Source organism: Xyrauchen texanus, chromosome 22, assembly GCF_025860055.1.
Source record: "Xyrauchen texanus isolate HMW12.3.18 chromosome 22, RBS_HiC_50CHRs, whole genome shotgun sequence".
NCBI classification, from domain to species: Eukaryota; Metazoa; Chordata; class Actinopteri; order Cypriniformes; family Catostomidae; genus Xyrauchen; species Xyrauchen texanus.
Genome location: NC_068297.1, coordinates 12,780,966 through 12,803,330, shown reverse-complemented (window position 1 = coordinate 12,803,330; position 22,365 = coordinate 12,780,966). Strand labels below are relative to the sequence as shown.

Below are 22,365 nucleotides of genomic sequence, written 5' to 3'. Positions count from 1 at the left end.
ACGGAATGGTTGTGGCTGTTATTTGAAAATGTACTGTACAGACAGTCACTAAATAGCTGTTGCGCACTTACTAAGATTACTACGGTAACCTGAAGGAAGAACAGACAGACGCGCTTGTATGAGCACGGTTTAGGGGAGATAACCGTTATTATAAACTGAAGTAGGCTACAGTACCGACAAATTAGGCAGAATGCAAATACGACGTGATGACGTCATTAATATGCTAATGACGCATGACGTCATCTGGCGATATTTAGCTACTTTTCGAGCAGGCTTTAGCTACTTTCCATTGAAAATAGTTGGCAACACTGGCTTTGTGCACATTCTTTCAGAGTTGGGCAGCGAATCTTCACATAATGACAAACAATGATGCATTATATTTTGATTTGCAATCAAAAAAAGCTTTGTAACACTATTTTATAACAGCCTATAATAATGAATATACGATTGGAACAAGACGCAATGCAGCAGCCTTAGACGTTTGTCAGACATGTACAGTTATGAATATATAATTGCACATGGAGTACTCAACAAGTACTTTAGTAATTAGTCAGAGTACACGAGTAGAAAAAATGCCCATCCCTACTTCTAACCTACTGACATTTTTGATATAGACAATTAAGTGAAACAATCTGTCAAAACAAATGTTGGGAAAATTACTTGTGTCGTCATGCACAAATTAGATGTCCTAAACGACTTGCTAAAATTACAGTTTACTAATTTGAAATCTGTGGAGTGGTTAAAAATGAGTTTTAATGACTTCAACCTAAGTGTATGTAAACGTATGACTATTATATGTGGGTGGAGTCTGAATTAGAAATTAATTATATGCATACATATGTAGGCTATGCATGTTTGTTTGTTTTTCTAGTAGAGCAAGAATAGAATTTTATACTCATTTTAATATATTAATGCACATGCACACCTATATAGTCAGTTTTATATAATTAGAAGGCAATTCTGGGCCTGATGCATCACTATTCAATTAAATAAACTTGAGCAAACTATCATTTTTCACAAGAGAAACTTAATTCTTCTGCACCTAAAGACCAGGAAGAGCCAGACCTGTGAGTAGATCATCCAAGCAGTGATCTATGAGTTGCAATCATTTTATGGGGTCAAGTTAATTGCTGTTCCAGTTTTACATGTTTTCAAAATATAAACCATGGCCTCCAGTGGAGGCCCTCCACTGTGTTGCGGAAACACCCATCACTAGCTTCAGATGTACCCATTGATAGAAATGTTATTTCAAGCCAAAAATGGCTGCATTGCTCCATCAATATCTTCAAATTATATTTTCAATTTCTATACTGATTCAATAAATAAGAATCACACTATTTCATGATGCAATGTGCAATGATTAGTTACACTGAGTAATATGTGGTGACATTCGAGCTGCTGTAAACCAAGACTACCCTGACCTCCCCCCAGCAGGCCTTGTAGTATTGGGACACCTGCTACTGCTGCTAAGACCGAACAGCAGCATGTTTATACAGTGTGTGAAGGATGTGGCATGATTAAACAAGGCATACTACATCCTGCTGCTGCCTCACTGTATAGTTTGTGGCATTGTGAAATTGCTCTTCGGTTCGCACAATTGCCTAATACATCACCACATGCAAAATTTAAAGGTGCACTCATAATTATTTTTCCTAATTTATGAAGTTTTACTCCTAAAGAAATACATTTAAATTTTGAAACATACTGCATGTATAAAGCCATAAGCACTCGGAAGAGATGAAGACTCCACTCATATCAGTAACCTTATAAAAGCTGTTTAAATCTACACAGAGAGGGTCTCCTCATGTGGGCTGCCAAGTTAGAATCGCAAAACCAGATGTATACTACAGGCTTAATCTCGGTAACCACCCTGTTATTGGACAATTTCACTCATGAATTAAATTAATCATGGCTGACTGAGTATAGTGAATTTCTACAATGCATCAGTCACCAAAAATGATTGCGTTTGAATTATGCTGCATCCACGCCACTAGGTGTCAGTGTAATTCCAAGAAGACAAATTATAAAACAAAAAGACAGAGTGCACCTTTAAGGGTATACAGTACATTACATTTTCTTTCAGTAATGGGGTATCATGTCAAATTCATAAATGTTGAATAGGTATTAACATGTTATAAGTTTAACAACAACATGGAATACAGGCATATCATATGGCACTGTTTAAAACTGATTTTATGAGAAAAGAAGTACATTGACTTGTAAAAGCACTGGTCTACTTTTACTAGTCCAAAAAAAAAAAAAGTTGTTTCTTGTCCCTTTTCAGTTTTCAGACTTGTTTCTTCTTTGAACAGATGATAATGTTTAATTAGTAAATAATTCAACATTTTCAATATATGCAGGAATATATTAAAACAATGTGCAAACTATCATTTGGATGAAATAATAAGAATAACAACATAAATGAAATCATTTGAAGGAGGCAATCAAGTGTATATATATAAAACCCTGACTAATAATACACTGGCATGCTTTGAACAACCTGTCAAAAACAGCTGAGAATACCCAAACCTGCTCTCCACATAGAATATATATATTTAACAATTAACATTCAAAGAGAAAGAGGTATGTATAAAACTCACATTCTGGATAATGTCAATAGCAAACAAGGCAAATACAATCAGTGCTGGCATTTTCCCAGAGCATAAAAACCTAGTCAGAACTTTACTAGGTTTTGGAGTAGTACAAACTTCATGTACGGCTGTGTTTTCAGCACGATCCGTGCTTACGGAGACTCTCAATGCAATGGAAAGTGGCACCGAGAGCCCAGCTAGTCTCCACATCATTTATTTTTCTTGCAAGCTGAAATGAAGTCAGAATGATAGGACTAAGCGAAAACAAAACAACATAAACAGTACGAAGTAACTATTTCACAGGTTTATTAAGTCAGGAACCATAAAACAATATTGTAGCTCACCTTCAGATCTTTGTCAAGAGGGAAGCCGAGCTCTTGAAGAAGAACAGAGATGTAGGTCAGATCCAGACACAGGAATGGGTTCTCCTTTATCTCTCCGACTGCCATGTTATTGCACACTGCAGGACACAGAAGAGAATGATACTCTATAAACACATCTAGAATTTGATTTTATTTTATGAAACAATGCATGATCAACTTTCACTTCTATTTCAAGGTGAAGTGACCTTTTAAACTCTAGAAATACAGTAAAAATGACACAATGATATTTTATTACTGCCAACAATGGACATTGGGAATTTGAAACACAAGTGCCATTGCATACATATTATCACGCAATTACACCATCATGGTAGGGCTTAACGAATAATCGGAATAAAATCAAAATTGCAATGTAATAAATAGTCTGCATGTATTTGCACAGAGCTGTTCTCTGCACTGTATTTACACATACTACAAAAACGTGCCTACAAACAGAAACATTTTCCTTCAGTGTTCTGCCAAGATAAAAGCTTTCGCCAAAACAAAGGCTTAAAGGGATAGTTCACCCAATATTGAAAATTCTCTCATCATTTACTCACACTCATGCCATCCCAGATGTGTATGACTTTATTTCTTGTAAAGAACACAAACAAAGATTTTTAGAATATCTCAGCTCTGTTGGTTCATTCAATGCACGTGAATGGTGACCAGAACTCAGAAAGCCAAAAAGGACATAAAGGCAGGATAAAAATAATCCATATGGTTCCATTGGTTAAATCCATGTCTGCAGAAGCAATACGATAGGTGTGGTTGAGAAACAATCAATATTTAAGTCCTTTTTTTACTATAAGTCTTCACCTTTGATCAGCCCCAACCACTATGTGGCTAAATGTGAAAATGAAAGTCACATCCACACCAGAATGTGGAAGTGAAAGTGTAGATTTACAGTAAAAAAAGGATTGGTTCTCATCCACACCTATAATACTGCTTCTGAAGACATGTATTTAACAACTGAAGACTTATGGATTACTTTTATGCTGCTTTTATGTACTTTTTGACCTTCAAAGTTCTGGTCACCTTCACTTGATTTGTATGGTTCTGCAGAGCAGAAATACTCTCCTAAAAATCTTTTATTTTTGTTCAGCAGAAGAAAGAAAGTTATACACATCTGGAATGCCATGAGGGTGAGTAAATGATGAGAGAATTTTCCTTTTTGAGTAAACCAACCCTTAAAAGGGATTAACCGGACCACACAGCTATGCCGGTTAAGAAAATATGACATAAATATACTGTTTTACAATAATATGGTGCTGTTTTATAATAATAATTAGGTTGTTTATATTTATCTATTCTGTTTCATTTTAAGAGGACTCAAGTGTGAACACCCTTTATTGAACAGTATAGCTTGTTTGCCCATGCCTTAATTTTTTCTTTATTTATTTTAAATGTATTTAATCATATTGCAGTTCAAATCGCAATCAAAATATTTTTGAAAATAATCACAATTCTATTTTTTTTCTTTTTTCTGAAAATGTTCAGTCTTACATAAATGTGGCTTACAATAACAGACTCACCTGTTTTAGCACCTTCAATGTAATCACTTACTCTGACTGACCCCCCTGTGCTTTCATCTAAGTGTATATATGAGAGAGAGAGAAAGGGTTGAAAGAGAACAGTTCATTTGATAACTTCATTACTTTTTACATTATTAAAAGGACAAAAATAGCTTTCAAGCATATGACAGCTATCAGAACAAAACTCATACCAATGAGGCCCAGATCCACAGCCCTGTCATAGTAATAGGAGAACGCATAGACGTCAATGTCTTTCACATCCTCTGCTTTTCTCACCCGTTTGTAAATCATCTTTTCCACTTTTCTCAAGCATGACTCATAGATGGGCTCTCCTGGAACAGAGGACACACAAGTAGTTAAATATAACACAAACAAGTTCACTTTTCATATAACAGAGCTGCACATTAAGCCACTGAATGGAATAAACATTGTTTTCAAACAATACACAGGTCATCTGTTGATTGAACAAACAGATAGTCCCGCCCCAAACTCGCGCCATTGGTTAAGTCAATGTTGCTGTGTCAGGCTAGATGGGTCGATGTATTTACTTTGGTTAAGGAAGTAGAAACACAAACCCCCAAGTATTGAACTTATCCTTACTTATCTTAACCTATCCTCAAATCTCATGATTGTCAACTCAATTTGGGGTGTGAAATAAAACGTTTAAGGGATAATGAAAGGGAAGGGAAGATTAAAGGGAAAATCATTTACTCACCCTAAACCCATTTGACTGTTTTTTGTATACGGGAACACACAATTACAGTCACCATTCACTTTCATTGCATCTTTTTTTCCATACAATGAAAGTGAATGGTGACTGAGGCTAACAATTTCTTCCTAACATTTCTTTTGTGTTCCTCTGAAGAAAAGTAAAAAAGTGCAACAGGTTTGGAGGAAGTTCCAAGCATAAGTTCCATTTTTGGGAGAACTATTCCTTTTTATGAAAATACAAAAATCGAAATAAAAGATACAATGTATTGTGTACCTGCTTTCTGCCCCTTAACAGTGTAGTGTACCTCGGCATGCACCCACTCTCCAGAATAATCTGGAGCTAAACATGGACTAACCAGCTCTTGGGTTCCCCCTACTGAAAAAACAACATAACAGCATTTTTTTACATGCATACCACTTGATTTTACTGACACTATGTGGAGTAACTGTAACATAACTGAAGTGGACCAAACATGATCTCTGCAGTGCCACCTGGTGGCCAAATATAAAAGCACGTTTCCACACAAACACACACGTGCTTGTCCATGCTCATAATAATTTTAAAACCCACTCAGAGAGAAGCGGTATACTCTTATACAACCGATGAACTATAAACAAAGAAATCTGATTACATTTCTAGCATACTAAATGTAAATCTCAGCAGTCAACTGCATGCGGAGGCTATTCCACCGATGGAAGTATCTCTCTCCGGACTCAGGCCTTAGCTAAATCAGTGCAACAGCTGGCCACCAAGGAATTAATCTTCAGTGCGTTATTAAGAGATTAGATAATGGCTTATTTATAGAGCGAATGAGGTCTTTAAAAGCCAAAGATGAAGAGAGATTGTAGACCACATACAAGGCTGTCCTTCAATCCCTCCCAACACTGCAAGTCTGGCTGACATCAAGCCCAGACCAAGGTAACTAAAGAGAGAAAGAGAAAGGAAGAGTAATTTTAAAGGATGAGCAGAGATACAGACCCCCACCCCACCCCACCCCATTAAAATGACAGAAAGGTCCAGAAAGCCTTTTACACTGTTTGATGAGGATTTCATATGAATTCACTATGATTTTACTTGATCAATAACTGTACCATTGTAAATTTTCAGGTTACTATAGCTGAAGAAGCAAGCTCAGTCTCTAACTTGCCTTTTACATATCAATCAGTGGACTTTGCTTGGATGGTCCATGCTAGAGCATTTGTTGTGTCAAATCTCCTGCCATGAATAACTAGTAATTCTAGTAATCTGGAGAAGAGTCCCATGACGGGATTCTAATTGGAGGCTTGCGTGATTACGCTCTAATCAGGAGAATGCGGCGAGACTACGGCATAAACATTTGTGCGTATTTGAGGACTAAAGCGGTCTGCATTAATCACTGAACTCTTAGCCCCATATCCTAGAAAGCCCTGAACACCCCTGAGCTTTTCCAGGTCTAAAAATCCCTGTTTTAAAATGTCATGATATTTCTTGTTTATATGCATTAAAAACTTCCAAAACTGTATTAATAGTATAGGGTTCACTCCCTTTTTGATTAATTCATTTCCGTAGCTTTTACAGTCATCTGTGTTTAACGAATAAGGATTTTTTATTTTCAAATTCAGACAGATTTGCTAATGGATCATTTAGACAACTTTGTGAATAAGTTCGACCAATTTTTTGGACAAGAACTGACTAACAATAATGATTCGCTAAAAAAACAGGCATCAGTATGAGGAAGATTTTCTCTACACAAAAAATGTTAACTGATAAAATACTTCACTAGAAAAGACTAACCCATGCCCCGCCCACTTTACCTGTGTGAGTAGAGGGCGTGGCTGATGTTGAACATCTGAAACGATGTCACATAATCTATAGGTGAGGTCTGAATGGTTTTCTGTGCAAAAACAATACACAAATAAACAACCAAATATTAATGCGTTAAGGTGTTTGTTCTTTTGTAACTAATACAATTTGATTGCAATTATAAACTAGTTTGTCACTGCCTACTTTAGCAGTTTTCTGTTTAGATAATTTAATATAGTATTTGTCAGTAACTAAAAGTGAACTGCAGTCAGCATACCAGCTCTTCTCTGAGCTTGTGTTAGGACCTAAAGCTGTTTGAGAAACTATGTAATGACATGATAAATTGGTCTTCAATCCCATCTTTGCAGGCCTGACCTAGATCAAGAGCAAGAATCACTCTAACTCTCTCAGCCCAATGTACATCAACCTTTATTTACCAGGCCTATCGGATTAGCAGGACATTTGCGGATTAATGCATAAGATGAGAGGTCATCATGGTAGTTTGTTAAGATAGATATGGCTTCATTAAGAGGGGGTTACAGCTATAAATGTGTGCATCTGTGTGAATGTCTCACTTCATCCCGTAGAGCAAAGGTGATCTGAGTTGAGCCTCCTCCTAAATCCAACATGCCCACTGTAGGAGTCTCAGAACCATGAAGACCACCTGCAAGAAAGAAAGAAAAAACAAACAAAAACAAAATGAATGAAAGAAAACAATTACGAATAAATAAAAAGCCGAACCAACAAACGACAGATAAAAAACAAGGACAAACAGAACAAAAGACAAAAAGATTATTAAAAAAGGAAAATTGAAACAAAAAATGAACCAAGATAATATGGAAGTAATGGAAGAACAAATTAATGTACAAATGACAAGAAAAAATAAACAAACAAATTAAAAAGGAAAGAACAAATGAATGACAAAAAAAAAAGAGTGAGCAAATGAAAACAGAGGAAAAAAAGGAAGGAACAAACAAATGGATGAAAGAAAAAATGAACAAAAGAACAAGAACGATTGAATGAACATTAAAAAAAACAAATGAGTAAGAAGAAAGAAAGAAAGAAAGTTGTATGTTCAGTAGTTCTATGTTTAGCATGGGCAAGCAAAACAGTGTTTGGGTCACTGCTGGATGTTCAAATCCAATAACAGATAATCATATAATCATAAAATTTATGTCAAGATTAATCTCTTTTTCGGATGTTCTGTTGCTGTTCCTCAGTTAAGCCTGGTCGTCATGGGGACAGAAGCTACAGCCCTAAGGAGGTCATGAGGTCAGTGCTGGATGACATATCTTTCACCTACACTGACATATAACATCACATTAAAATGTAATGTGCCCAGATCATTTTAAAAACTCAACATCTATCAGGGCTTCAAAGAGCTCTATTAGGGTACATCTGTGAAATCCCAAATGTACTATCGGTTTACTATTTAACTATTATATTGACCAATGTTTTCTTTAGTGTTTGTTCACACCACTGTAATTTTAAGGCAACACAATCTGATCTGTGCAGTGGGCGTAATAATGCATTAAAATGTCAGACGTGTAATAAAAAGGACTATTAACAAAATTTGCTCACCTATTAAAAAGTTTATGGTAATCCAAGCTGAAATCCCTGTGTGAATAAAAAAAGTGCATTAATTGTCACAGTCTTTAATCAAAGTAATTCTGCAAACCACCGAAGCGTACTAGTGTATGCTGGTTGGTTGCATGCATAAAGAGAGTTTAGAATTAACATACATTCTGCCACATTGGATCTTTACGTTACAACTCTTATATAAATTGTTTGTTTTGAATTTAAGTTGCTTCTTAATAAAGGGTTTTAGATCTCAGAAATAACCAAACTCACTTAGTCTCTCCCTGTCCCTCGCATATAGCTACCACTTAGGCACAGCATTAACAAGAAGTCTAGATGATTTGCTGTGATGGTCTAATCTGGTTGGGTAAGCTTGTGTGGCCAGGAGAGTTTATGGACTCTCGCTGATAATGAGACTGAGATGATGTGGTTATGGGACAATGCAGAGTTTAGCCATATACTTTACAACAAAGTCTCACAAACTTACATATATTAAAAGAAAACAATCTGTGCATCAACAAAACGGCAGTATTAACCTATAATATGACATCTTACAATGGGCTAAATGCAGTTACCCATGTTAGTTTTTATATCTTAAAAAGGAATTTGCTGCCTGGCAAATTAATGGCCGTTAATCTGTTTGCTGAGATTACTGTGCACACTGGATATTATCCCCTGGGCTCATTATTACTTGTATGAACTATTTTAAAGGATTGGATTAAAGTCCCACATTATGTACCGTTAATATACTGTATATACACAGCTCAAGCTATTACACATGAAATTTGCAATTTTCGACTTATTTCTTTCTGTGTGAGGCTCAAACGATTGACCGCAGTGACCAGAAGCTTTTGAAGAGCTGAAGATCCATTTTAGAGATCTAAGGGTCTAACAACTGATGGTTTCACATTACTGAAGGACAGAGACTTCTGCATGGATTGTTCAGTGATTTGTTCACGCACAGCAAAATCCATCATTTCCATTTCCAAACATTTATTCCAAAGGGTATAAAACATCTCTTATATTAATCAGTATAACTCCAATACTGGTATCCAGAAGAAGAACAGTGGTAGATCATGGGAACTTAGCTACTATGGACATAATACAGCAACCGGTCCCGGTAGACTGTGCCATACTGTGTGTCAGCTGAAGTGCTTTTTTTAACAAGGTCTCTGGAAATAGACCTATAGCCTTGTCATGATATTGGTCATGTTCTACTACAATCCAGTATTTGGCCATTCAGATCTACTGCGTTCTTATGCTAAAAAATCTAGACGCAGCGTAACGCATAAAACGTGTCTCAATATGCAATTCTTTTTTTAAATTGACATTCTTTTTAACTTGACAGTGCATCTACAAATGTGATGTTCCTGCATGAGATGCTGAACGATGCAGTGGTCAAAGAAAAACTGAAAAACATAGCAGATGGATGCGAAAATGTGTTTGTGTGCAACAAACTTACTGCATCAAAATAGTCCTTTACTTTTTGAAACTTCTGAAATAAGTTTTTATATTCAGACACCTGTACTTCACTGCTACTTAATTTAATTCCAAAGTAAACAGATTTAATTGCTAGAAGCTATGAAATCAAACATTTAAAATGTATTACATATGGAAAAATTCTATTGAAACAGATTATTCCTTGCAAAATGACACTTTAGACTTCTGCATGCAGAGAACTTACATGATGCTTAAAAGTAGAACCAAATGAACCCTCTCGATTATGAAAAGCTTTAATAAGTTTTCTGAGAATATCTATATTTAGTAAGGCAAAGTACTAACTGACAATACCTTCATCTGTGCCATCCATGATTGACACGCTGTCTGGCCTATAGAAGAACAGAGATTCGCTAAAAACCTCCCTAACCTGGGGAAGACATAAAGATATGATCAGCTCTCTATTAAAGCAAAGAGATCATAACCATTTAGCAGAAACTTTTATCTAAAGTGATTTAAAGTATACTTATTACAAAGGCAGTCCACCTTGGAAAACCTGTGGTTTGCTCATGAGCATAATGATGACAGCTATGAACTAATGGTGCGTTCCATTTGTACTCGGAAGTCAGAAATTCCGAGTTCCCAGTAGGAACTTAACTGGAACGCTCCCTCAAGTCAGAGTTCTGAATCGGAAACTCAGAGGAACCACAACAACCCCAACTTCAGAATCCATAATGGCTGCATCAACAGTAAATGAAACAATAGTAATATATTGTTTATAAGCACTACTGTTTGTCTGTGTCTCAAACCCATTGGTGCTCACAGTACTATCCAACATCTATCTGTGAACACAAGACATGATAATTTGGCATTATCTGTGCAAAATACAGCTTTTTTATGTGTTTTTATCGACTGGTATTGCTAACAATGGCTACTTCCCCCACCCTGTCCATCTTGGTTTTCCGACTTGTGTACTGGAACTCAGGTGTGACGTCATTCCCAGCTCCGACATTCTAGGTAAATGGAACGCACCATAATTCCTTGCAGTGATCAAGTTTAATCTACTACTCCACACCATCCACAGAAAGAATGGTCTGGGTGTGTGTTTGGATAAGCTGCACTTAGCAAACACACAAGTCTCACATTTCTAATATTTGTTTGGTTGGCACATATGCATGCATTCTTCAAAGAGAACATTTCCTAAAAGCTTTACATTCATGGAGATCCTGAAAACAAGGGCATGACCGTAAATACCGGTAGTGGTAAGGCATGGTGAACTTGGAAACTATGGTTAACATTTGACTTCAATATACAAAAAAAATCTGATGACAAAGCACTTGCTTTTATTCACTTGATCACAATTGAATGCTTGCTGGAAAAGGGCATTAAGTTAAATTTTTGCTAGGGACTGATGGTTCTCTGACCTTGTCCAGCAGGACGGTGGCCTTCTCACCAGGCAGCAGTCTGAGCCCTGCTGTGGCTCTAAGCACCACAGGGGTTGAACTCCACAGCACATCAGGGATGGTGCCTTTAGCAACCTTTAACAGTTCCAATAGCCCTTCTTTACTCTGAAAAACAACACCATCAGCTGCACCAATATAGCCATCAGACAGAATAGACACTAGCATAAAACTTAAATCGTGACATCAGAAGTTTTAAGAAGATTAAAAAATTTTGTTTTTAAGTGTTACCTTTTCTGGGTCGTCAGCATATGCAGATAGTCCAGGTTTAATTGCTCTAAATGTCTCATGTGCTAATTTGGGAGCTTCTGTTAAAATGCAGACACATTCCAACATTAGCAGTTAAACAAAAATGCATTTGATTATTGTAATTTAATTGTTAAAATTACTAATATATATATGTATGCATATATTTTTAATTTAATTTTAAAAGAACATGTTTATGACATCGAATACAAGAGATCTTGATTAGCTGCAGTAATACAGAAGTAACACTGATAGTTCCACGTGGCTTACATCAAAGTTTGCATAGTAAAGAATTTAAACAAACGCTTTAGATCCTAATAAAAATCTTACCATTCAGTGACCTTTAGCTTGTCAGGCTAAGCTGGAATGTGTATTTGCATGAGTGTGAGAGAGAGTGCCTAATAGCATAGATTTAAAAGGCAGGTGCTTGCGGTTCATTATAATATGACAATCATAGGTTTAACAATAAAGACTAAAGCAGCACTTAACTGATTTAGCTCAGAACTGTGATGCGATAAGTAAGCCATTGGACGGTCTGTGCTGAACTAAGCAGTTAACCTAATATCTGTGGATAACGCCCACATGGTCTTCATACCCTTATGAACATTTACCATGGTTTTACTACAGTAACATTAACTGTACAATGGTATTTTATGTGAGTGAGGGAGGCTACTTCAATTTTATTTCTTGATTATTAATGTGTTTAGGCTACTTTTTTACAACATAATGTATGTTATCTTAAACATAACCTATCTTTTATATTATAATACATTTTCACAGTTTTCATTGTTACTACTGAAAAATACTATTAAATTAATATGGGATGTCCATAAAAATGTTAATAGAAGCTTTCAGAATCTTTCTGTCATTTTGTTTCATTAAAAAAATATCTTATTCTGATGACAGTGGCAGCTAATATCAAGTTACAACAGTTATTGCAGTAACAGCAATTGTAGTAACTGTAGTATTTCAGTGGAAACAATGAATACAATGGAAAATTTGTAAGGGATGATAATGAGGAGCCATGCATGCTTTAACCTGTGGTTACTGGATCTTACTGCAAACACAACAGTTAAACTACGGTTACTATATATGCAAAACATATGGTACATTTTCATAATTGTATCTCTGACCGCAGGCCCACATTGACTCCATGCACACCTTGCACGTCTTGCTACAGTATGGTACATACCTATCTTAAGTTACCAGAAAAAGTTGTTATGAGAAAACATAATTTTGAATAACCTGGGAATGTGATTCAAGTATGTTGTTTTGACCCTTGGAGAAAGTGAAAGTAATTAATTTACCCTCATGCCATTGCAGAAGCTTATGACTTTCTTTCTTCTGCAAAACATAAGCAAAGATTTTAAAAACATATTTCAGCTCTGTATGTCCTCACAACGCAAGTAGATGGTGGCCAGAACTTTGGCAAACTTTTACGTATTGCCAACTAATGGGCAGGGAGGAGAATTTATAGGAAAAGAAGGACTTAAATATTGATCTGTTTCCCACTTGCATCTACCATATACCTTCTGAAGACACAGATTAAACCACTGGAGTCATATGGATACCTTTTATGCTGCCTTTATGTGCATTTTGGAATGTAAACAGTTTTGTACCCATTCACTTGAATTGTATGGACCTATAGAGATGAAATATTCTTCTTAAAATCATAATTTGTGTACAGCAGAAGAACGAAAGACATACACATCTGGGATGGCATAAAGGTGAGTAAATGATGAGAGAATTTTCATTTTCAGGTGAACTGTCCCTTCAACACCCCTAATTCTCAGGCTTTAGTTTTTTTGAGTTGACTGATACTGTATCTCTCAAAGGATAACATACCGTTTGGTTCCATCTGAAATTTGAAGATGTGAATCCTGGTTCCAGTGCTTCCAGCATCAAACATAATTCCATGCTGAATATATTCACTGGCCACCTGAGCTGAGGTCGGATGTTCACGTTGATCCATCCTGTACTGGGGCAACTGGTTGGATACTGGTGGCTTTGAGTCATCATAATGGCGTTTGACGTAGGTGAGGTAGACCACCAGACAGACCACAAACGTAAAGATGAAAGCTAACTTTGGGATCCTCATCATGTCAGTCATAGGTACATTTTGTGGAGTGTAAAACCCAATGTAACAGACTCCTCGGCTTTTCCACTACCTCCAGAACAAGAAAAACAACATATCAAATACATTATAGGAATTTAATTATTTTTTAAAGCTTTGAGGACTAGTATATTAAACTTTGTGTTCAATCTAGAAAGACCACAGCAAATCGATTCGGTTACATATGTAACCTCTGTTCCCTGATATGAAGGGAACGAGACATTGCGTTGCTACTCATATGTGGAGTGCATTCATACAAAACCTTGTTGAAACCTCTCTACAATAATGCCAATATTCTAATATTGGCTATGGTGTTTGAGCCCTGCCTGTTTTGGCGCAAAACTGTCCGCTATAAAAACAGGTGCACAAATGTTGTGGATTCAGCCATCTCTGTGAAAAATCACTCTCAAAGACTATCTTGCAGAAGATAGGTTTTATTATCAGAGATAACAAGCAGAGTTGTCCTGCAGATACAACTGCCGAATCAGAGTTGGTACTTGCTTAAATACATATCATCTACCAAGGTTTGGCTAATACACCGCATACATTTTGTTTGGAGTCTACATTCTGTTATTGTTAAGAAGGGAACATCTGGAACCTCTTTAAGGGGCATTATCCTATATTTTCTCTAGTGTCAAAACATGAGACTCAAGTTTAACATATATAAATACCATATGTGATCACACATTTAATTTTGAGGGGCCTCATTTTCTCAGGCCTCTTAATACACACACACACACACACACACACGAAAATACATGCTTGACCATCAGAAATAATAGTAGAATAAAATGGCTATATCTTCATTGATTATACTTGATAAAAATAAATTTTTCCACACAAACACTATTTCCTCAGAATTTCTGACTGAGAACAATGAGTCTTGCTGTGCGGCTAGCATTCGCAATGTCTCGTTCCCTTCGTCTCAGGGAACCGAGGTTATATACGTAACTGAGACGTTAACTTATGAATCGGTACACTTGACATTACGTAACTACATATATGGGGAACAGAATACCATCACGCCGCACTACACGACATAACTTCCCAGAGAGGAAACATGGCGCTGCAGTCTTGTGGGATGGCGACCAACATGAGTATGCCACAATGAGTGATACTCATGTTGGCCAGGAGGAGAGCACTCATAACGAATATATGAAATATAGTCATATAGTATGAATTAACTCCTTATGAACCCAGTCGGAAAGGGAGTTTATTTATAATGAAAGTGTTTGCAACTTTATGGTAAATTATAACGGCCTGACTGTAGGTGCTTGTGCAAATGATGTGGAGCCTGTACTTAAAACACATACATTAAAGGGAAGGGTATAAGTATATATATATAAAAAAATGCTCTTAACAGAGAGGACTTGTGAAAAAAGAGACATTACGTCTAGATTGTATATCCTTGCGAATGTGTTTTGAGGACCATCCTGCTGCAAAACATGTCTTGTAAGGACACAGCATTCATCCATGCCCATGAGGCTATGTCTCTAGTTGAGTGTGCTTTAACACTAATTGGGCAAGTCTTACCTTGCGACTCATAAGCCAGGGTAATTGCATCGAAAATCCAGTAAGAGTGCCTTTGCTTGGAGACGCACATTCCTCCATAGCATATAAAGAGCTGATCAGACAGTTTGAACTGGCAAGTATGCTCAACATATGCATGCAGTCCCGGCACAGGGCATAACAATGCAATGATTGTTCCTCATCCGAATTAAATGGAGGAGGGAAGAAGGCCTGAATGTGAACCACCTGAGCCTTAATTTTGTTAGGACCTTGGGTACATAACCTTTCCTGGGTTTGACAGTGACTCTTGAAAGACCGGAACAAACTCCAGACATGATATTGTCAACTGATTGTGAATGTAGGTCACAGACCCATTTTACTGAGGCCAGAGCCAGCAGTAGTGCAGACTTAACAGAGAGCATGCGCAGTTCAACAGAGTCCAAAGACTTGAAAGTGGGCCCTGCGAGAGCTTTTAGGTCTAAAGTTAAGTCCCAAGTCGGGACTGTAGCCGGCTGAAGTGGGTTTAATAGTCTTGCTCCTTTAAGGAACTTTGATTAAATCATACTTGTCTATAGAGGTGCCGGCTTCATGTGTGTGATACACAGATAAAGTTGCCAAATACACTTTGAACGTTGACGTGAGAGTACTGCGTCTAATCACTCTTGAAGAAACATTATGAATTTCATGTATGGGGCAGTTTACTGGGTTGTTGCCATGTAAGAGACACCAATCAGTGAACACCTTCCATTTTAGTGCGTAGAGGCATCTCATTTACGGTGCTCTGGCTTGTAAAATGGTGTTCATGACTGAATGCATCAGTTCTAGCATGTGTAGTGCACCCAGTTCAGGGGCCACACATGCAGGTTCCACAGCTGGGGCTGGGGATGCCAAATTGTGCCTCATGCCATCGCTCCTCAGTGGTATTTCCCATAATTTGCATTTGAAAATGCAAGTTGAACAGCATCTCCAACATTTCCGAAAACCATGTTTGTTTGGGTCATTTTGGCGCAATTAATAGAACCGTTTCCTTGTCCTCTCTGACTTTGCATATGACAGAGTGAATACCGGGAGAAACGTATATTTGTGTTTCGCCAGCCATTTGTGTGCCATTACATCCGTTCCCAATGGGGCATGGGACTTCGAATAACAGAGGAAACAGTGGGCATTCTCCACTGAGGCAAATAGATTGATTTCTGCTTTGCCAAATATTTCCCAAATCCTGAGTACAGTTTGAGGATGAAGTCTCCATTCGCCCTGTATCACCCCTTAGTGTGACAGTAGGCCCGCGCTGTAATTCAGGCAGCCTGGGACATATGTCACTCTCATGGAGAGATGATGCTCACGCCATAGGAGGTGGCGACACGTCAGTCTCAACAGTTGAATGAATTCTGCCTTGGCTGTTTATGTATGCCACAACTGTCATGTTGTCTGAGCAAACCAGGACATGAAAGCTCACTATTTCTGACTGGCTAGAATTACAGCTGATAGCTCTAAGTGGTTGATGTGACATGCCCGACTTTCGGCACCTGGACAGGTGTGAGGAGGGCATGGCGTCCATTGCAAACCACCCCCCAACATGTGTCGGAAGCATCCGAAGTCACCACTTTCCCCCTGACAACTTCGAGTACCAGGACATGACAGTTTGATATTTCTGACTGAAAAGCCATTAAGGCTAGAAATGTAGCCGATAGCTTTAGGCGCTGCGTGACAAATTGCCCCAGTAAAAAAGCATCTGACTGTGGCAGTAACAGCCAATCGACGAGGTAGTTCAAGATGCACATGCAGCTCAGTCTCAGAGGGGCGAGAACCACATCAATGCGCTTTGTGAATGTGCAAGGAGCCAGAGACAGTCCAAAAGGCAGGACTTTGAAATGATATGCTGTTCCCTCAAATGCGAATCTCAAAAACATCCTATGATGTTATACAATTTGGATATTTTACATTTACATTTATGCATTTGGCAGACACTTTTATCCAAAGCGACTTACAGTGCAATTATTACAGGGACAATCCCCCCGGAGCAACCTGGAGTTAAGTGCCTTGCTCAAGGACACAATGGTGGTGGCCGTGGGGTTAGAACCTGCAACCTTCTGATTAACAGCCCTGTGCTTTAGCCACTACGCCACCACTCCGAATCTCCGGATATGAAAGTACGCATCCTTCAGATCTATTGACGCAAACCAATCTTGAGGACATGCATGCGATAAGATCCGTTTCTGAGTAATCCTTTAGAATGGGCACTTTATAAGTGCAGGATTTTTGTCTCAGATCCAGGATTGGCCAAAGCCTGCCATCTTTCTTTGGAACAAGAAAATAATGGCTGTAAAACCCTTTTTGTGCTTGACAATTTGGCAAAATCTCTACCGCGTTTTTAATGTTGAGACTGTGTATTTCGGCTCAAAACATGCGCATCTTTGGTCGACACCATGGACAACAGAATGCCATTGAAACAGGGTGGAAGGTGTGCAAAATTGGATTGTATAACCATGTTTGATCGTTTTTGCACCCATTCTGATAGGGCTCGCCATGTATCCGTGTAATGGGACAGAGGGCAATTTGGTTTGCTCACTGTATGATATGATGCGACGCTCCCTTCATATTGCATTTATTTGAGTGCAAGACACAGAAACAACATTTTAAACAATATTGTGAACAACAATATTCCTTTCCCAATATTGGGGAGATGAGGAACAGATATTTGTGTCTCCAATCGAGCCTTTTTTGGGGGGAGGGGTGGCAGCATCATACACTGACCACTCGCCTGATGCAGTGAGAGACTTAATGACATCATCATTATTATCCCCAGCATCAGAACCGTTGCAAGAGATGAGGCCTCCAGCTCTTTCTTAAGGCCAGAGCTTGTCTCGCACATAGCGAATAGGAAAACATGCGCTTCGAGAGATTGAGGGGCTCGCGGGATGTGTGATCCTGCTCGACCTCGTGGCCCCGCCATGCCGCCTCGTGTGAATCTTCGGGTATTACAGAAGAGGAGGGTGGGAGGGTATGTGAGGCTGAATCATCCCTCAGAATGAGGGGTACATTGATTATCAGAAACTTCTCATGGCAAACAAACTGATGTGATGCTGCAATGCTATTTTTACAATAATCAAAACGAAGTGTGTAATTAACCCGTGTTTTGAAAACATGTCTCTGTAAAACGTTTGCTAAACACGCTTTATTGTCATTTAATATAAGAACTTTGACTTGTTAATGAATATTATTTAATAAAAGTGAATGATTGTCACTGACTAAACCTCCCTGCCATGCGTGACGTAACACACCTGCATTTCAACAAAATAAAATGAAGTTTCCAAGTTAAATATCCAATATAAAGTGTCATTCCGATGAACTTTCCTCAGTTGAAAAGTGGAAATTCAGACTCTACGAGTTGAATGGAATGCTTCATAAATCACAGCCACAGCAATAAATGCATTGCAGCTTTCCTCACAGGAGCAAACATTTGGACACACACACATACACACACACACACACACATACACACACACACACACACACACACACACACACACACACACACACACACACACACACACACCAGGCGTATGTGGCACTGTACAGCAGGCAAGTGTTTCAAACAGCTATACAGAGCGTAGTTGAATGGAACACAATGCAGCATCTTCAAAACTGAACTTCAACTTAACATGCATATTAAAACACAATGGTTGTGGCTGTTATTTGAAAATATACTGTTCAGACAGTCACCCAAAAAAACTGGAGTGCACTTATTAAGATTACTACAGTAACCTGAAGAAAGAACAGACAGACGCGCTTTGTGCACATTCTTTCAGGGTTGGGCTGTGAATATTTACATGATGACAAAATATGATGCATTCAATTTTGATTATGCAATCTTTTGTACATTTTGTAACACTATTTTATAACAGCCTATAATAATGAATAGACGATACATAGCAGCCATAGATGTTTGTCAAACATGTTATTATATATACAGTTATGAACATGTAATTGCCCCTTGAGTACTCGACAAGTGCTCGAGTAATTAGTCCGAGTACTCGACATTGTGGACTGTTCCGTACCAAAACAGGCGGGGCTCAAACACCATAGCCAATATTAGAATATTGCCATAATTGTAGAGAGGCCTAGGTGTTGTATGAAGCCAAGGCACTATCCTTATGCGTAGCTACGCAATGTCAAATGTACGGAGTCCAAGCTAAATACTAATTTCCTACATGCTCTAAAGTAGCATTGATTTTAATTCAGATACACCCTCCAAATTTGACTCAAAATATTAAAAAAAAATTCACTGAGAAAAAAATCATCCAGAAACCAATAAAACTATAAATATATCTAACAAGTTTTACTTGATTTACAGTGACAGCTCTCAAACAGCTGGTACAGCATTTCTTAACTTTTAATCAGTTCTTCTAAGGTGTTTTATTACAAAGTAATCATATATTCAATTATAAGGACTTGCTTACATAAGTGTTGAGGGACTATAATTATTACTATTAAGTAGATATACAATATTTGTAAGAGATTAGATATTGTGAATCAATAACTGTGCCAGTCTGTAGATTCATGAGACTAAGTTAATGTTTTCTTTTCTTTGTTAACATGATTAAGATCGTTATACCTAGCTGTTTGTAGCAAGATCATAGCCTTCCTTCGGATGACAGTCGAGTTCTCTGAATCGATGAATATCCATGATCATAGATTGACACGACAATCCATTCGAAAGTCTTGTCACTATTCGATCGCTTTCTGTCTCGTATTGATGACGTCATTAACGTCCGGTTTGAAGATGACGTGGTGCGAAGTGCGTTATGCCTTCCAATCACAAGAAACACTTGCGCCCAACTGCAGTTGGTTTTGCATTCATCCGGTTATACTGTGGCGTAATGTAAATACATTTATTAATGAAAATATTCAGTGTTCAAGAAATGTTTACTTGTTGTGAGGAAATGTAGCCGCTGCAAGGTTTGGCTGCAACTATTATCTAAACAAAGATAAAATATGTATTTATACAATTAATCTAATCTTATTTTATCCGGCGTAAAACCAGTGCCAAGTCACGGATGGTCCGCTGTGGCGACCCCTAACGGGAGCAGCCGAAGGAGGAAGAAGAATCTAATCATATTTTTTGCTTAATTTCACGTAAATATATTCAAATCCACTAATAGAAAACCCACTATAATTTTATAGAGTGAAGTAAGGCTGTACACTGGCGATATTAGAGGCTCTTTGAATAATAATTAAAAAAAGCTAAAAAAGACCTCAATTTTTTGTGAGCTTCAAAGGTGCATTCAGTAACTTTTGTCTTTGTTTCATCATGGATTACACTGACACCTGGCTGCAGCATCATTCAAATCGATAGTTTTCAGTTTCAGATGCCATTGTAGAAATATAGAATTCACAGTCAGCCATGATTACTTTAATCAATGTCCAATGTGAGACTGAGATTTTTTTTTTTACAAATTTTTATAAATAAAATAAATAAACAACAAAATAACACCAAAATTAAGAACTAAATACACAGAGGTATTAAAATAAAAAACATATCTCTAACATATCTTCTTTGGTGTTCCTTACGCCCTCCAATGCTTTAAGATGCTGACAAATCTAGGTGTACTTTTTAACCAACTACATTTATGAATGTGATATTTCCCTAAAATAATAAACAAATTAAGAGCGAAACAAATTTTATTTTCAAAAGGCTTATCATAAAAAATAAATTAAAAAAAGTGTCCTCCAAAGTAATATCAGATCCAGAACATTTTTAAAAAAGACCTTAAAATCACATCAGAACAATTTAGTTCAAGTGCATAAAAAAAAAAAAAAAAAAAAAAAAGATAACAATTACTCTCTTCATTCAAATTACAAGACACACAATTCAGATCAATATCTTTCTTAAATCTTTTTATAACCAGATTTACTGGATAAATTCAATGAATAATTTTAAATGAAATCTCTCGAATTGTATTGATGACACAGTATCTCCTGAAACCATAAAAGCCTCCTGCCACTTAATGTCCTGGAAGCGTGAATTCCAGAAACTTTAAGCTGGGGGTACCCTAAAAGACTGACAGATCTGTCTAAGGAAATTATTGTTGCAATTTTCTCCATATGAAATTAAGTGACCATCACGGCAAAGCAACTGCATAACCAATAAAATATCATTTCTAAACCAATATTAAAAGTTTTTTATTTAATACCTTCATTATTCCAAATCAAACATTTGTGGGGAGAGAAATTGTGTTTGTATACCATCAACCAGGGGACCATTACTGAGATTAAGCAAGTATTTTGCTGGTCATGTGTTTCTAAAATGGCTGCCCCCATGTGCGGACCCTCTCTATGTAAAATAAAACAGTTTTTTATAAGGTTACTGATATGAGTCTTCATATTAATGTTAGCGCTCATAATTTGCAAAATTACAATTCATGTCTTTAGGAGTTAAAAATTACCTTATTAATGTACCTTACAAAACATATTTGAATTACATAGTCACCTTCCTAAAATAATGTCCAAAGTCATTTTTTGACAATTTTTTTTTTTCCTAAATCATGATATTTGTTTAAGTTATTTTTGTGTTTTCTGAAAAGCCTGAAAAAAAATGACTTATGACTTGATTTTTTCATTTTTCTTTTTGGGGGTTTTGAGTAATTTTATACATATTTATACAGTATAATGTTTAATATTTGTAATAAAAAAACAACTAAAAAAACAATGCAAAAATAAATCCACACCTTCGCAGAAATCAGGTATAGAAAATGTATAATGAAAAATAGTGCTTATGAACAGAAAATAAAAGTTGCTCAAGATAATTAGATTTTGTTCAAATCCTATAAGGTTTGCTACCTCCTTTAGAGGTGTCAAACAATGTATAATTATAACTCTAAATTGTGTTACGACCTCATATTTTGGTCTAGGGTTAGAAGCGGTAACATTGAGATTGCGTAATTTGCGAAAATTGGAGAGATGGTGGTGAGACAACGCTAAATGAAGTATTGCCAAGACAAAAGGGTGATTTATTATACATAAGTGTAACAAGATATAAT

At 37.1% G+C, this 22,365-nt stretch overlaps 1 protein-coding gene across 2 annotated transcripts; it reads right to left on the bottom strand.

The window, feature by feature from the left end:
* Positions 1-1,920: 1,920 nt before the first annotated feature.
* Positions 1,921-20,097, bottom strand: LOC127662922 (ectonucleoside triphosphate diphosphohydrolase 6-like). Of its 2 annotated transcripts, none has more exons than XM_052154325.1 (14): positions 19,941-20,086; positions 13,549-13,867; positions 11,689-11,765; positions 11,422-11,565; positions 10,352-10,427; positions 8,564-8,599; positions 7,558-7,646; positions 6,994-7,073; positions 6,058-6,122; positions 5,474-5,575; positions 4,680-4,820; positions 4,489-4,545; positions 2,936-3,051; positions 1,921-2,820 (listed from the first exon to the last, which is right to left on the bottom strand). In XM_052154325.1, exons 2-14 carry the CDS (start codon positions 13,811-13,813, stop codon positions 2,728-2,730), a joined length of 1,341 nt encoding a protein of 446 aa, XP_052010285.1. In that variant the 5' UTR covers positions 13,814-13,867; positions 19,941-20,086; the 3' UTR covers positions 1,921-2,727. The 2 variants fall into 2 exon arrangements, with proteins under 2 accessions (XP_052010285.1, XP_052010284.1); XM_052154324.1 differs by having other exon boundaries at positions 1,924-2,820; positions 13,549-13,871; positions 19,941-20,097.
* Positions 20,098-22,365: the final 2,268 nt, after the last annotated feature.

Coding starts and splice junctions, on each gene's coding strand:
- LOC127662922 (XM_052154324.1), bottom strand. CDS start 13,813: ATGACTGACATGATGAGGATCCCAAAGTTAGCTTTCATCTTTACGTTT. Junction 11,566..11,688: donor ATGCTGACGACCCAGAAAAG/GTAACACTTAAA, acceptor GTTGTTTTTCAG/AGTAAAGAAGGGCTATTGGA. Junction 5,576..6,057: donor AGGGATTGAAGGACAGCCTT/GTATGTGGTCTA, acceptor TTGTTTTTTCAG/TAGGGGGAACCCAAGAGCTG.